The sequence below is a fragment of the Coturnix japonica genome, chromosome 13 (assembly GCF_001577835.2).
Source record: "Coturnix japonica isolate 7356 chromosome 13, Coturnix japonica 2.1, whole genome shotgun sequence".
In the NCBI taxonomy this organism is placed as follows: domain Eukaryota; kingdom Metazoa; phylum Chordata; class Aves; order Galliformes; family Phasianidae; genus Coturnix; species Coturnix japonica.
In genome coordinates, this window is record NC_029528.1 from 11,918,932 (window position 1) to 11,933,936 (window position 15,005).

The following is a 15,005-nucleotide window of genomic DNA, read 5'->3' on the forward strand; positions in this document are numbered from 1 at the left end:
CCGCTCCGCCTCGTGCCGCCCGCTGGTCACGTGACACCCCCCCCCCCAACAGCACACACACACACACACACCCCCCCCCACACACACACACACACACACACACACAACGCGGGACAAGATGGCGGCTGGACAGAAGGTGGCACAGTCAGTGCGGAGCTCAGCGCTGATTTATTGAGCGCTGCCAGCCCGGTACAACGAGCCATGTCACCTGCACACCATGGGGCTCAGCCCTCCCTGCCACAGCCTGGTGCTGCAGGCCGGGCCTACAGGTGCAGTGCTGCCCAACCCGGCCCTGAGGGTGCCCATATGGGAAGTGTGTGAGGCACAGAGCTGTGGGCTGAGATCGGCCCCACAGGGACGGCCCTAAAGACGAGGAGAGAAGGGAGGATGGATGGGGAGCAGCCCCGCAGTGTGGGCTGCAGGCTCAGGGCCTGCCCAGGCCTTTGTGCTGTGTGGGGTGTAGCTCAGTGACCTGCAGCTCCGTCTCTTTGCAGCTCTCATTTCTTCCTGCTCATGATCTGCTTGGAAATCCAGTTCATTCCGTCCTGAGAAGAAGAGAGGTTTGAGCACAGCCTGCTCCTACACACCCGTGGTGCTGCTGGCCGCTCAGTCCGTACCTGCACACCTTCTCCAGACAGGGCAGAGCAGGCCTGGATCTGCCACTCTCGGTCCCGGTACATGTGGAGGTTCAGCCCTTCTGCAATCTCAGCCGCAGGTGCTGCTGTCACCAGGTCCTGTTTGTTGGCAAATACCAGCAGTGGGACCCCAAGCAGAGATTCCTCCTCTGTGAGCTCCGCCAGCTCCTGCCAAGAGAGAACCCCTTCCCAGGAGTGCTGCTGCTCCCATAGATCCGTGTTCCTCTCTCAGGTGCTGCTGGTGAGTCTCAAGAAGCCGTGAGGTCTCCACAATCCGAGGTGGAGATGGGAACCCTTGAAGCTACATCTGTCCTGAGGAGAACCTGGAGCAGCGCTCAGCATTGCTTGGGGACAGAACACTCCTGGCACCCGGAGCACCTTGGGCAAAGGGCAGCTGCTGCCAGCCCACACAGTCTGGCACCCATGACTCTGTTTCTGGCAGAGCCTGGTGTCAGCATGGCCTCAGCTGACACTGCTTCACCTTCCATTCTTTGCTTTGCTTTCCAGCTTTTACATCTCTTAGTTCACTACCTGGGTAAACAGCTTTGTTATGTGGCCTGGGGCATCATCCTCAGCTCAGATAGGATGGGCAGAGCAGACCATCAAGTCTGCAGTGGGGTGGGACAGATCTCCATGCTGAGGCCCCAGTCATGAGCCCTTCCCACACAGCCTGGGGAACAACTCAACCCCCATCAGAACAGCCCACATTGAACAGCCTTGCTCCCCACTGCCATCCCCAAGACCTCACCACCCCCCCTTGCCCAGACCCTTCATACCTGCCCCGTCTCCTCAAAGCGCTTCTGGTCTGCACTGTCGATGACATAAATCTGCCAGGAGGGACAAAAGGAACTGCAGGCAGCCCCTCCTCACACAGCACACAGCCCCTCGCTTGTTGCAGGGCTCTGCTGGGGCACAGCCCCTGGCTCACCAGCAGGTCGGTGCTGCCCAGGTACTTCCTCCAGTAAGGTCGGACGGCGCGCTGCCCACCAATGTCCCAGATGTTCAGCTTGAAGCCATGCGAGTGGACGCTCTTGATGTTGAACCCCTGTATGGGGAAGCAAACACGAGCATCAACCCAGGGGAAGAAGATGCAGGACCCATCTCCCACCCACTGTGTGTGCTCCGGAGCAGCCTGTACCTGGGTAGGGGTGATGGTGCTGACCTCCTCAGACGCCAGCTGTTTCAGGAGTGTGGTCTTGCCTGCATTGTCCAGCCCCAGCAGTACGATGCGCAGCTCCTGCCCTGGGGACCCCCTCAGCCTCTGGATGACGGAGAGCAGCCCCTGAGGATGCGGGGGGCTGGGAGAGTCCTGCAGGGCGCTGGGTTGCTGCAGAGCAGCCTCGTTTTGCAGCGGGGAGCTGGGTGCCCTGCTGGCCATGGGTGCCCCGTGTCTGTGGCCTGAGCGAGGTCTGGGATTTAGTCCCAATACTCACAGGTTCAGGGTGCACCCACCGAAGATCCGCCCGGTCTGTCCCCCTCCCTGTGAGCCCAGGCAGCTCCTGGCAGCCTAAGGGACAAGCCCTGGTGCTGCTCTGCCAGCCGGGCACTGCTGTCAGTGCAGCTGCTCAGGAGGGATGTAGCCGGACCCCCCCTCACCTCTTGCACATCACCCACGGTCTGGGAATGGCTGCAGCTCACGGGGAGAGGCTGGGGCTCATCCCTGGGGCACTGGCATCTGCTTGACTGGCACGTTCCCCATCCCTGGGGGAGGAAGAGGATTACGGGCTCCAGAATTAGCCACTGTTTCTTCGTTTACCCACAGCATTAGGTAATGCCCTCAGTAAATCCCCCAGCCAGCTGTCACCCGTCCGCTACCTCCTCCTGCTCCTGACCCACAGGGGGGCACAGAACATCCCCCTCCCCAACTCATGGGGATGCTGGCACAGAAGAACACAGTACCCAGGGACACAAGCACCGTGTTGGAGCCACCAGCAAGGGATGCTGCGGGCAGGGTCAGACACACAAAAGGAGGCAGCAGGGGGCCGGCTGTGCAGGGGGTGAAGCGTGGCCAGGATGGGGGCGTTCATAGAATCATGGAGTCATAGAATGGCCTGTAGGACCTTGAAGCCCCCCCAGCCCCACGCTGGCTGCCCCAGACCAGATGAGGCTGCTCAGAGCCCACCCATAGTGCTGTGTGCCCCCATGGATGGAACCAAAGCTCCCTGGTGTCAGGGACACCCCGCAGCCCCACACGGGCCCGGTGCTCATCCCTTGGCCATCGGGATGATCACACCCCGTTCGGTGTCTCAATGCACTGATCCCTGCAGGGCGCCCGGTGACTCAGGGCTCTGGGTGAGCAGCGTTATTTATAACTCGCATTGCGGCTCCAATGCAAACAGCGGCGACAAAGGGACGGAGCAGCGAGCGGCCCGGTGCCATCACGGCTCCACACGGCGCTCACGGGCCCCGCTCTGATCCCGTTATCCGGGACATACCGCTGCCATCTCCCATCCCGTCTCAAAGCACAAAACGCCCTTTCCCTGCGGTCCCCGGAGCCGCGACATCGGGGCAGAACCGCCGGGTCGCGGCACTTCAGCTCCGCGGGGCCGCCCCGGATCGGCGCCGTGTCCCGGTGCCCGGTACCGAGCCGGGCCATGGACGCGCTACCGACGGGAGAACGATGGAGGGAGGGAGGGCGGCTCCGCTCCCCCCGGCTGCGGTCTCGGTTCCCATGGCGACACTTCCTGTGGCAGCCGAAAGCGGCAGTGCCGGCGGGGCCGGGGGTGCCGGGAGGGCCGGGCCGGGCCGCGATGCTGCGGGGAGCCGGGTAACCCGGCGGGCAGGGCCGGGCAGGGCCAGGAATGCAGGGCAAGGGCAAACTGCTGCCGGTCCTCAACGGGAGGATGGTGAGAGGGGACCGGGCGGGTACCGAGAACGGGGAGATGCGGGAGAAGGAGGGGTGGGGCTGGGTGTGGTGAGAGCATGGGCTGTGCGGGGATGGGGGGAAGGGGATGGGATGAAAGGGTGGGTGAAGGGGATGGGGTGAAGGGGGTGGGTCGGGAAGGGTTGTGGGTGCGGGGTGCGCAGGGCAGGAAGGTGTGGGGCTGGGGCTGGGGCTGGGGCTGGGGCAGGGGCTGGGGCTGGGGGATGCTGTGGGGTACGCGGGGCTGGGGGTCACGGGGCAGCCCCGTGTGTGTGGGGCTGGCAGGGGGCACTGGGCACCAGGCCGAGCAGTGCAGTGCTTTGCCCACCCCCGAACTGGGGCTGAGCGTGAGGCCCTGCCCATCCTCTGGGTGCCACGTCCCTGTGGGAGCTGTGGGGCCTGGGGATGCTGCAGGGCGCCCTGGGCCAACACGGACCGACTCCAGCCCCTGGGTGCTGGGTTTCCAGTAACCCCAGGCCCCACAGCAGGAGGCAGCGGGCGCTGTGCCTGCCTGGGGCTGTGGTTCTCCTTCCTCCCCTGCTCTTCCTGTGTTGAGGACGCTGCTTCTCCCTGTGTAGCTGCAGTCACCTCTGTCGGCATCTGCCCTTTCCCAGTTGCTGAGCGCAGGGTGGCAGGGGCACACAGGTGGCAGGACAGCAGCGTGCTGCCTGCAGACACACAGCCCTGCTTGCTGTGCTGGGGGAGTCCCACGTCCTGCCCCCCCATGGGGTAACAGCCCCAGCTGTAGGTCGATAACACTGGGGTGGTGTCTCCAGCTGTTTGCCCTCCCTCATCTCTCTTCTCCACCCTGCAGGGCCCGGCTGTGTCAGATGGAGGTAAGGCTGCTCGCTGTGCTGGGATGAGGTTGGTGGCATCTTCAGGGGAGAGGGAGCCCTGTGGTTCTGCCCATCCCTCTCTCCTATGCTGGGCCCCTGGGTGCTGGGAGCTGCAGTTCTGGCTGGGGCAGGCCGAACCCAGTGCTCTGAGGGGATGCTGCTTGTTTGCCAAGTCATGCCTTGATTTGGACTGATTGAGAACAGCAGGGCCCTGCAGAGCAGCAAGCTGCCTCCTCCCTGCTGGGAAGCAGCCGAGATGCTGCTGCTCCTGCTTGCGTGCCCTGTCCTCTTCCTGCTGGTTCTCCCAGTCCACCAGCTGTGCTGCCCAGGGGTTCCTGCAGTATTAGGGACCTGGGTGGCTGATCTGTGTCACCTTCAGTGGTCAGGGCTGGGGGGGATGGAGGAGGTGAACTGAAGCACAGTGCAGAGTCATGGTTCCTGGGGAGTTCCTCCACCCATCCTCCATGCGCTCTCCATGTCCCCCATCTACTCCTGCCGTCCTGCTTCCCCTCCCCACTGGGTGCCTTCCCCACATGCCTGCTTTGTTTCCCGGGAGATGAGTCACAGGCAGAGTGATGGTGACAGCCCTGGGAGGGAGCGTTGTCACGCCGGAAGGTGTCAGCTTATGCCATCCATTGCCGTGCTTAGTTCAGTGGTGACGCTGACGTGATGCACAGAGCAGCAGCTCAGCTCCTTGTGCTCCCATCCCACAGCCTACAGGGCTGGAGCAGCCAGGATGGGGCAGATGGACTTGGGGCAGATACTGGGGGCTGCAGGCAGCGGTTCCTCGGGAGCTGACTCAGCTCCAGCTGAATGCCCATGCACAGGGTGGCTGTGGTGCACAGGGACTTGGACTTGACCTTTTTCTCTCTCTTTCAGAATTAAATGCTTCCAGAGCCCGAGGCAGCAACCACAGTGTGAACAGCCTGCCTGCAGTGCAGTCCCTCAGCAGCTCTATGCACAGCTCTGTTGTCAGCTGGGCTGAGTCCTTTGAGACACTGCTGCAGGACCGTGTGGCTGTCACCTACTTCACTGTGAGTGCTGCAGCCCACATTGTGCTGATTACAGCTGCAGTCCTGGCCTCAAGCCTCCCATGCTCTGGGTGCAGCCAGGCCAGCAGCTCTTTTCCCCACAGGAGTTCCTCAAGAAGGAGTTCAGTGCTGAAAATGTCTACTTCTGGCAGGCATGTGAGCGCTTCCAGCAGATCCCAGCCAGCAACACGCAGCAGGTACTGACCCTGTGTGGAGGATGTGGTCTGAGATATGGAGGTGGCAATCACGTCACTGTGTTCCTGGGTGCTTGTATAATTGCTGGTAGGGAGGCTGGGGTCTGTTTTTGTTGGGACAAGAAAGTGGGCACAGGGCAGGTTGTGCTTCTCCATCTCTGGGGCAGCAAGAGGATGGAGGGTGCTGCTGCCAGTAGAAGGGATGGGAAAAGAGATACAGGGAATAGGACAGCACGGGGCCAGGGCCAGGCAGCTCCTCCATCAGGTTGTACTGGGTGTGAGGCCGGTGCCTGTCCTTCTGCCTTGGGTGGGACTCAACCCCCAGAGCTCAGGTTCTCAGACAGGTTGGGCTCACGGCCCCATCCTGTGTCCTGTTCCCAGCTGGCGCAGGAGGCGCGGCGGATCTACGACGAGTTCCTGTCCAGCCACTCGGTGAGCCCCGTCAACATCGACCGGCAGGCCTGGATCGGGGAGGACATGCTGGCAACTCCCTCGCCGGATATGTTCCGCCTCCAGCAGCTCCAAGTGAGACAAAACCCCTCAGTCCCACTCCAACAGTGAGGCAGGAGCCAGACCCTCAAGAGTTGTAGGCTGGGATGCTCAGCAGGCACCTTTTCCCCCTTCAGATCTTTAACCTGATGAAGTTTGACAGCTACACACGTTTCGTCAAGTCCCCACTCTACCAAGCCTGCCTGACAGCAGAGAGCCAGGGGCAGCCCCTGCCAGACCTGCGGCCCCACTCCCGCAGCAGCAGCCCCCCGCCGGACCTCAGCAAGGTGCATTGGGTGTCAAGGGGACACGGACCCATCCCTGGGCCAGTCACAAGCCTGAGGGATGGAGACACAGTGTGGGACAGAGCAGCCCCCATGCTGAGCTTCCTCCTCTTCTCCCCAGAAGTCAAAGCTGAAGCTGGGGAAGTCTCTACCACTGGGCGTGGAGACAGCTGGTAGTGGTGCTAACCGCAGCCCTCGCCGTTCCTTCCGCAAGGGTGAGCGATGGGAGCCCTCCTGGGCAGGTAGGAGATGTGCAGGGTGGTTCTGGGTGTCCCTGTCCTTGTGCCATCCCCACCATTGCTGTCTGTCTGTCCTAGATGGGGGAGAAGGTGGCGGAAGCGCTGTGCTATGGAGGGAGTCCCAGGGCTCCCTGAACTCCTCTGCCAGCCTGGACCTGGGCTTCCTCTCCTCAGCCAGCACAGCTCCCAGCCCCTGGGCAGAGGTGAGTCCTTGCTGCGCCAAGCCCCACAACTCCACTGCCCATGCTGACGGTGGCTCTCCTGTCCCACAGGGCCACCGCAAGAGCCTGGGGGGCAGTGAGGCTGAGGCCAAGCCCATGAAGTACTGCTGTGTCTACCTGCCTGATGGCACGGCCTCACTGGCCTCCGTGCGGCCCGGCCTCTCCATCCGCGACATGTTGGCTGGGATATGCGAGAAGCGCGGCTTCAGCCCCTCTGACATCAAGGTTTACTTGGTGGGGAATGAGCAGGTAAGGGGCAGGAGAGCTCCTGCCTGCAAGGCTGGTGTGGCACAGATGTGCCCATGCCGGGAGCATCATGATACTTTGGCTCTTGCAGAAAGCACTGGTGTTGGACCAGGAGTGCTGTGTGCTGGCAGACCAGGAGGTGAAGTTGGAGAACAGGATAAGTTTTGAGTGAGTGTCATTTTCAGGACTAATGCCTTTGTAGGTCTGTTCCACATCATCCATCCCAACTTCCCCACATTGCCCCAGATCCCCATTGTTGTCTTTCTTTCTGCAGTCTGGAAATCTCCTCCCTCAACAAGACCATCCGCATCACGGCCAAGTCCACCAAGCGTATTCGGGAAGCGCTGCAGCCCGTGCTGGGGAAATATGGCATAAACATGGAGCTGGCGCTGTTACGACGGGTGAGAGCAGTGGGGCAGTGGTCTGGATGGGGTCAGAGGGGGCGGCAGCACTGGGGTTGCTCCATGCCATGTGTGACACTGGTGTTCCCCATTGCAGCAAGGTGAGCAGGCATCCCTGGACACGGAGAAGCTGGTTAGCACAGTGGCTGCACAGAAACTTGTCCTGGAAATGCCAGCAGGTAACGTCCGCTGTCCACTGTCACTCCTGTGAGCCATATCACTGCCCCCAGAAGTGTCCCCAGCCCCTCCTGCTCTTGGGACCAGGCTGCTTTCTCCTGGCTGTAGCTCCTGCTCCCTAGGTGAGCACAGAGCATTGCTCTTCTCTGTGTTGCAGACATGCAAGTGACAGAACGTGCTGAGGCTGCAGCCGCCCCCTCCCCTCTCCAGAGTGAGGTGAGTCCAAGAACCCACTGCAGTGGTGCCTGCGGGGAAGGTGTGCTCCACTGTGGCCCCTGGGAAGAGGCAGGAGCAGGGAAAGCACAACTTACTTGCCCCTGTGTTGAGGCATGGCCACTTCCTGCAGGAGGGAAGCCCAACAGGAGCAGAGCCTGACACACCATGGGGGACAACCTCCTCCAGGCCACGGTCATCAGCTGCCAGCAACCTGAACCGCCGCACATACGACCTGGAAGGTGAGAGCTGACATGCCCCAAATCCTCTGCACTGAAGTGAAACATGGGCTGAGGAGAGGGGGGTCCCTTCTTCACCAGGGGGGTCCCTTCTTCACCAGGGATGGGTGTGAGGTCCCATGGATGCAGGATCTCCATGGGGTGGCTGAGGCGCGTGTCCTCCTTTTCCCCCAGGGCTGGTAGAGCTGCTGAACCGTGCACAGAGCTGCCGGGCCAATGACCAGCGTGGGCTGCTCTCCAAGGAGGATCTGGTCCTGCCTGACTTCCTCCAGCTGCCAGGGCAGGATGACGGTACAGGCCGGGGGCCAGAGCCACCCAGTGCCCTTCACCCAGGGAACGGCCACCCTGATCCTGCCAAACCTGCACCGGCTCAGCCTGCGGTTGACCGTGAGCCCCGGTGAGCCCTGCCCCACACCTGCGCCAACGTGTGGAGCTGCCAACACTGCCCAGACCACAGATCCGTCCATGTCCTGTCCCAGCCTCATGTTGTGTTGCTGTGAGTGGTTGAACAGCTGCCATGCCCCTCGGCGGGGCCATACCCTGGTACACATCAAGGGAATCCTGTATATAGGTCGAACCCCCATTGCAAAGCACTTTGCAGCACCCCACATGCACCTGGCACTATTCCTGCCTGGTGCTTCTGCCCTGGAGCAGGGCTGCCCTTAGGCAAATTCTGCCCCTGGGAGAATCCTGCCTGCACCAGGCTGGTGCAGACACTCAGGAAACAGCCTTCAGCCCAAGGGAGGGTAGGATTTAACTGGGAAGTATTGGTGATGGTTGGACTGGATGATCTTCTAGGTCTTTTCCAACCTTGATAATTCTGTGATTCTGTGATAGAGGGGACGTGGTCAGACTGGGAGGCAGAGCAGGCGCCAGCCTTCAGCCCCAGTGCTGTGGATGGGCAAAGACAGGAGAGTGCATTGGCCCAGATCAGGCCCTGTCCCAGCAGCAGCAGTGTGAGACAGTGCATGGGAGGCTGCAGAGACGGCCCTCAGGGCATACACCCACAGCCCCTGCCTGGTCCCTGCTGGAGCTGCGGGCATTCAGCCCTTGGGGATAAGTCTGTCCTGTGCTAGAGGTGCTGGATCAGTGCGGCACCTCTGGGTGTTCAGCATCTCAGCCTGCCCTACGTGTGCCCAGCAGTGCCCTGGGCCACCACTCAGTCCCCACTCTGCAGCCACAGGCAGAGGGGTGGCCCAGGGCATCCTCCTGCTGCCCCCAGGCAGGTGTCACAGCCCTCAGGGCTGGCTCAGAGCCCCCATGTGTCTCCGTGGTGCTGCTCAGTCCTGTCTGTGGTGTGAAACCAGGGGAAATAAAGAGCATTGCCTGGAATCGCTTCCCTCTCCTCCCTTCCTTCTCTGCTGGGGATCCACACTGTGCTCAGCTCTTGAGGGATGCTGGGGTGGCTTCTGGCAGCATCCCCGCTCCTGAACCCCGGTACCCACCCAGCCCACCAGAACTGTTCCCCACAACCCTGCCCAGTGTCCATCCTGCTCCTGCAGGAAGGGGCAGCACCAGTAGCCTGTTTTCTCTGTACTGCTAGTGATGCAGGGGAAACTGTGGGGCTGGTAGGACTTCAGCCCCAAGGCTGTCAATGAGTGACAGCCCATCTACCAGGGCCTCTGCGGGTTAATGATTGTGGGGACAGCCAGGCAGCGGCCACCACATCCTCTGGGCACAGGGCACATGCGGCCACCAGCCTCCCCCACTGGCATTGCTGGGCATGGGGGGCCCTGACTGCAGCCCCTGGTCAAGGGACATCCATGCCCCTGCTGTTCAGGAAAGGCACACCGCAGTGTGCAGCCTAGTAAAGGACACGGGGTTCCTTTGCAGGCTTACCCACAGGCTGTCCCTGAGCACCAGCAGCCCCCTGGGTATCCTTGTGCCCATACAAGCCATTGTGTCTGGCTTATTTGTGCTTATGGAGATACCAAGTTACTCTGCAAACAATGACGTCCTGCTAGCAGTGGTGCACGGTGTAGCTGTCCCCTCCAGATCTGCCATGGCATGAACCCATGGGCTAATGGAGACGAAGCTCTACTTCCCAGCTGGGTGACCTGCTTGGCCCAGGGTCCCTTGTCCAGCACCACACACGTCCCCTGGTCCCCACTGCGCCAAGGGAGCAGCACGTGCTGCCAGGGTGATCCAGGCACAGGTCACGCAGTGCTCCATGCCCCAGTAGGCACAGTCCAGGGCACAGGGGGTGCCCTGACGCACTCTGGGCAGCAGCCATGTGGCACCAGCTGGACCCAGCTCCAGAGGAACAGAAGCAGCATGGCCATGCAGCCCCACTGTGCCCGCTCCCTTGCAGCAGCACTGGAGGGGCCTTTGGCCCCAGCTCTGCCCTTAGCTGCCATAGGCACGAGCTGGCCGGGCACCACGTGGATAGATGGAAACTTGGCGGAGGTGTGTAAACGAGGGGTAATAATAAACAGCACTGAGGTGCATTGACAAGCACACTGGCACTGCTCCCCTTCCACTCGACCTGGCATCGTGCATGCTGAGATAAAGCATTCTCTGTGGTGCGCTGGCACAGGCGACATGTCACCATCAGCGATGACACAGGGACCGTGCTGTGCCTGTCCTGCTGGCAGCATCCTGCAGCAATGCTGATGCAACCACTGCCACCACCCTTGGGCCAGGCCAGCAGAGCTGTGTGCATGGGGATGTGAGGCCACACACACTGGTAGTGGGACCTCCTCCTCCTCTCCTGCAGGGGATGAAGTGCACGGTGTGAGGCCGCCTTAGAAGTGGTGACACGGGGCCTTGGGCAGGCCAGGTGGGGTGCACGGGGCGTGCAAGGCACCATCCCCTGCAGTGTGTGCCCCATGCCACCCCCAGGACTGCGGCTGACATGGGATGCTGTGGGGTTACCCATTAACTGCAGGAATTTCTGGGGAGGAGGTGAGCAGTGAGCGGAGGCGAGGGGCAATGCCGGGCTCCTTAGACTTTGCTCTTGACGTGCATATAAAGGGCCCTGGTGCCCCGTGAGCCACTTTGCTGGAGGAAAGCATGGATTTGGCATGAGGACGCGGCGTTGCTCTGAGTGCTTGGCCAGCACCAGGTGAGCAGCACCCAGGGCAGGACAGTCTCCTGGATGGACAAGGGGATCACTAGGACGGTGCTCACTGCACCACTGCGTGGTTTTGGGGTGGCAGTGGTTGGAGCAGTGCAGATGTGGCCCCACCACAGTGACGTGTGGCTGCCTCTGCTCAGACTCAGCTGGAGTGATGCTGCCATACCGGAGGGAGAGCCCGGCCATGCCCCGCTGCCCAGTGCGGGGAGGAAGGGTGGTGCATGGGACCCCGTTTGCCTACTGCCCCAGCCCTCAAGGTAGGTCTCCCAGCCCTCCTCCTCACCACCTCCTTTCCATGCAGAGCTCAGCCCTGCTTCCCCACAGCAGGTGGGCTCCATGCCCAGCACCTTGAGAGGACAGGGCCATAATGCGTGTTTGATATGCCCGTACCCAGCTCTGCACAGGCTGCCGGGTGCCCACGCCTGCCCCTTCGCCGTGGGAGCAGTGACCTGCCCTGACCATGGCTTCCTGTGCCCTGGCTCCCCGGGGCGGCTGGTGGAGAGCCGGGAGCGCTACGAGCTGGATGCACTGCCATGGCAGGGGCCCCGCCTGGGCTTGGAGGAGCTGCAGAAGCCAGGTGAGGTCCTCAAGCACTGCACCCAGCTGGTGCAGCGGGAGTGGAAGATGCTCAGTGCCCTGTGGTGCTGCAGGCAGAGCAGAAGGAGATGTAGGGGACCCACAGACACGGCTGGGCATGCAGACTTGTGCCCAGCGTGTAACACTCTCTCTTGTCTTGCGCAGAGCTGGGCTGCTGGGTGAGGGTCCAGTCCATCTGTGTCTCCCTTCTCAAGGTGCCTCTGATGTTTGGCTTCCTGTACCTCTTCGTCTGCTCCCTGGACGTGCTCAGCTCTGCTTTCCAGCTGGCCGGAGGTACGGCCGTGGGCAGAGGGCAGCCAGCAGCACCCCGGCTCCAGTGCCCTGTCCTCATGCTCTCTCGCAGGCAAAGTGGCAGGGGACATCTTCAAGGACAACGCCATCCTCTCCAACCCCGTAGCCGGGCTGGTGGTGGGCATCCTGGTGACTGTGTTGGTGCAGAGCTCCTCCACCTCCACCTCCATTATTGTCAGCATGGTCTCCTCGGGGCGTGAGTGCACCCGTGGGGCTCCCTGGGGCTGGGGGCAGGATGGCTGAGGAGGATGTGGGGCTAGCAGGTCTCTCTGCCACCAGTGCTGGAGGTGCGCTCTGCCATACCCATCATCATGGGCTCCAACATTGGCACCTCAGTCACCAACACCATCGTGGCCCTCATGCAGGCTGGAGATCGCAGTGAGTTCAAAAGGTGAGCACTGATGGGGACAAAGGGACTTGGAGGGGCTGAGGGCTGCCCCACGCTGACACTCAGACTCCACCATGTAGAGCTTTTGCTGGTGCTACGGTGCACGACTGTTTCAACTGGCTGTCGGTGCTGGTCCTGCTGCCGCTGGAGGTGGTGAGCGGGTACCTGCACCACGTCACCCGCCTGGTGGTGGCCACCTTCAACATCCGCAGTGGGAAGGATGCCCCTGACCTGCTGAAAATCATCACGGAGCCCTTCACCAAGCTTATCATCCAGGTCTGCTTGGGTTGGCTGCGTTGTTGCCAGGGGTGGTCCTCCAGCGTTGGTGTCCCCATGCTAGCAATAATGTCCCTAGCGCCAATGTCCCTGATATGGCAGTTCTGCCAAAGGCCGGCAGCAAAGTCCCCATCACAGTGTAGATGTCTCCAGCCTGAGGATGCTGCCAGCCCCCCAGTGCCATCCCCTCCAATGTGTTGTTGCAGCTGGACAAGTCGGTGATCACAGGCATCGCAACAGGGGACGAGAGCCTGCGCAACCGCAGCCTCATCCGCACATGGTGTGGCCCTGCACCAACCCAGGTGAGGGGCTTGTGGCCTTGCTATGGTGCTGGGGGGGGCAGGCTGCCCCCCCCTAAAAGCTCCCCATGGAAGGCAGTGGGCTGGGGCTGGTGAGGATGCTATGGGCTCACCCACAGCCTGCCTGCTCCCTGCAGACAGCTGCCGGTGGGGTAGGGGTGCCTCCAAACTGCACAGCGTCTGGACATTGCAGCAGTAATGGGATCCTTCACAACGTCACTAGGCAGAAGTGTGAGTGGGTCTGGAGGGTGTGCTTGTAGGGCTGGGGGTTCTGGGGGTCTGGAAGCCCTGAGAATGGGGCTGAAGGAGGGCTGGGTGATGCTGTGGGGCTGTGCGGGGCTGCTTGGTGGGGACAGGTTTGTGAGCAGGGCTGGGCAGGCCCCAGACCCTCGCCCAGCCGTGCTGTGGGGCAGGCGAGCACCTCTTCACGGACACGCCGCTGCCGGACCTGGCCGTGGGGCTGGTTCTGCTGGCTGGGTCCCTCGTCGTGCTCTGCACCTGCCTCATCCTCCTGGTCAAAATCCTCAACTCCCTGCTCAAGGGGCAGGTGGCCAAGGCCATCCAGAAGGTCATCAACACTGGTGAGTGGGACAGGGACCACTGTGGGATGAGACTATGACCACCCTCGGCCCTCTCTGCTTGACCTCTGTCATCCCCCATCCTAACCTTACCTCTAACCCCAGCCCTGCATGAACTCCTGGCCCCATTCCTACCTGCTCCCTGCTCTATTTATGCCTATCACATCCTCCTGTTGTCCATACCCCCCTTCCCATCCATCCTTCCCAGCAGACTCCTGCAGCCCCAAACTTGGCCCTATACCCAGAACCCAATCCTACAGCTCTCTTCCCAGCACCAGGTAGGAGATCTGGGCCGATCCCAGCTGACATGTCCATGTCTGTGCCCTTGTTTGTGCCATGGCAGATCTCCCACATCCATTCAGCTGGCTCACTGGGTACTTCGCTATGGTGGTGGGTGCTGGGATGACCTTCGTGGTCCAGAGCAGCTCCGTCTTCACCTCGGCCATCACACCCCTGATCGGTCAGCCCCAGACATGTGCTGGTCCTTGCTATGATGGCCCATGGGCACTTGGGTGCTCAGACGTGCCTCAAGGGAGAGGGCTGCGATGCTAAGGGGTGCCTCTCCCACAGGCTTGGGGGTGATCAGCATTGAGCGTGCCTACCCCCTGACCCTGGGCTCCAACATTGGCACCACCACCACCGCCATCCTGGCCGCGCTGGCCAGCCCTGGGGACAAGCTGGCTAGCTCCTTCCAGGTATGGACTGGGGGCTGCGGGGAGACATGGAGAAGCCGAGGTGCCCCCATGCCCAGCTCGACACAACCGCCATCCCCACAGATCGCCCTGTGCCACTTCTTCTTCAACATCTCTGGCATCCTGCTGTGGTACCCACTGCCCTTTACCCGCCTGCCCATCCGCATGGCCAAGGCGCTGGGCGAGCGCACAGCCAAGTACCGCTGGTTTGCTGTGCTGTACCTCATTATCTGCTTCCTCCTGCTGCCCTCCCTCATCTTCGGCATCTCCATGGCGGGCTGGCGGGTGCTGGTGGGGGTGGGTGCTCCTTTCCTCGGCCTCCTCTTCTTTGTGGGGCTGGTGAACGTGCTGCAGGTGCGCAGCCCCGGCCGCCTGCCCAAGTGGCTGCAGAGCTGGGACTTCCTCCCGGCCTGGATGCACTCGCTGCAGCCGCTCGACAGCCTCATCACACGCGCCACGCTCTGCTGCACCGACCGCTGCCGCAGCCCCGAGGGCTGGGATGAGCGTGAGGCCACTGCCCGCGACAAGGCCAGGCTGGGGCTGGACAACCCTGCGCTCTCCTACCCCGAGGAGATGCCCAGCCCCGTGCTGCGGGTGGGCTCCCCACACCTGGCCCCATACAGTGCCACCCGCCTCTAGCCCGCACCGGGTGCCCGGTTTCCACTTTCCCCAGTGTCCAATAAAGGCTGAGCACCTCGTGTCCCAGCTGTGCATCTTCAGCCCCTGTCCTGCAAATCCTG

The 15,005-nt window shown here is 62.0% G+C and overlaps 3 protein-coding genes across 12 annotated transcripts; 2 read left to right on the forward strand and 1 right to left on the reverse strand.

Moving 5' to 3' along the window:
- Positions 1 to 92: 92 nt before the first annotated feature.
- LOC107320470 (ADP-ribosylation factor-like protein 3) lies at positions 93 to 3,222 on the reverse strand. Of its 8 annotated transcripts, none has more exons than XM_015876374.2 (8): positions 3,071 to 3,222; positions 2,232 to 2,336; positions 1,774 to 1,917; positions 1,564 to 1,680; positions 1,412 to 1,462; positions 626 to 803; positions 473 to 545; positions 93 to 363 (listed from the first exon to the last, which is right to left on the reverse strand). In XM_015876374.2, the coding sequence occupies exons 1-8, from the start codon at positions 3,137 to 3,139 to the stop codon at positions 264 to 266; spliced, it is 837 nt and encodes a 278-aa protein (XP_015731860.1). In that variant the 5' UTR covers positions 3,140 to 3,222; the 3' UTR covers positions 93 to 263. The 8 variants fall into 8 exon arrangements, with proteins under 8 accessions (XP_015731860.1, XP_015731861.1, XP_015731862.1 ...); XM_015876379.2 differs by having other exon boundaries at positions 272 to 363; positions 618 to 803; XM_015876375.2 differs by having other exon boundaries at positions 261 to 545; positions 1,774 to 1,896.
- Positions 3,223 to 3,311: 89 nt separating this feature from the next.
- RGS14 (regulator of G protein signaling 14) lies at positions 3,312 to 9,402 on the forward strand. Of its 2 annotated transcripts, none has more exons than XM_015876371.2 (15): positions 3,312 to 3,481; positions 4,313 to 4,334; positions 5,214 to 5,368; positions 5,470 to 5,562; positions 5,941 to 6,084; positions 6,186 to 6,335; positions 6,454 to 6,547; positions 6,650 to 6,774; positions 6,844 to 7,041; positions 7,130 to 7,206; positions 7,313 to 7,439; positions 7,537 to 7,618; positions 7,774 to 7,832; positions 7,963 to 8,071; positions 8,243 to 9,402. In XM_015876371.2, the coding sequence occupies exons 1-15, from the start codon at positions 3,437 to 3,439 to the stop codon at positions 8,467 to 8,469; spliced, it is 1,707 nt and encodes a 568-aa protein (XP_015731857.1). In that variant the 5' UTR covers positions 3,312 to 3,436; the 3' UTR covers positions 8,470 to 9,402. The 2 variants fall into 2 exon arrangements, with proteins under 2 accessions (XP_015731857.1, XP_015731856.1); XM_015876370.2 differs by having other exon boundaries at positions 3,313 to 3,481; positions 6,454 to 6,574.
- Positions 9,403 to 11,022: 1,620 nt separating this feature from the next.
- On the forward strand, positions 11,023 to 14,984 carry SLC34A1 (solute carrier family 34 member 1). 2 transcript variants are annotated; one of them, XM_015876368.2, is made up of 13 exons: positions 11,023 to 11,132; positions 11,285 to 11,401; positions 11,539 to 11,721; positions 11,886 to 12,014; positions 12,085 to 12,228; positions 12,312 to 12,423; positions 12,501 to 12,696; positions 12,903 to 12,998; positions 13,133 to 13,226; positions 13,409 to 13,576; positions 13,917 to 14,033; positions 14,144 to 14,268; positions 14,350 to 14,984. In XM_015876368.2, the coding sequence occupies exons 2-13, from the start codon at positions 11,299 to 11,301 to the stop codon at positions 14,902 to 14,904; spliced, it is 2,022 nt and encodes a 673-aa protein (XP_015731854.1). In that variant the 5' UTR covers positions 11,023 to 11,132; positions 11,285 to 11,298; the 3' UTR covers positions 14,905 to 14,984. The 2 variants fall into 2 exon arrangements, with proteins under 2 accessions (XP_015731854.1, XP_015731855.1); XM_015876369.1 differs by lacking the exons at positions 11,023 to 11,132; positions 11,285 to 11,401 and having other exon boundaries at positions 11,637 to 11,721; positions 11,936 to 12,014.
- Positions 14,985 to 15,005: the final 21 nt, after the last annotated feature.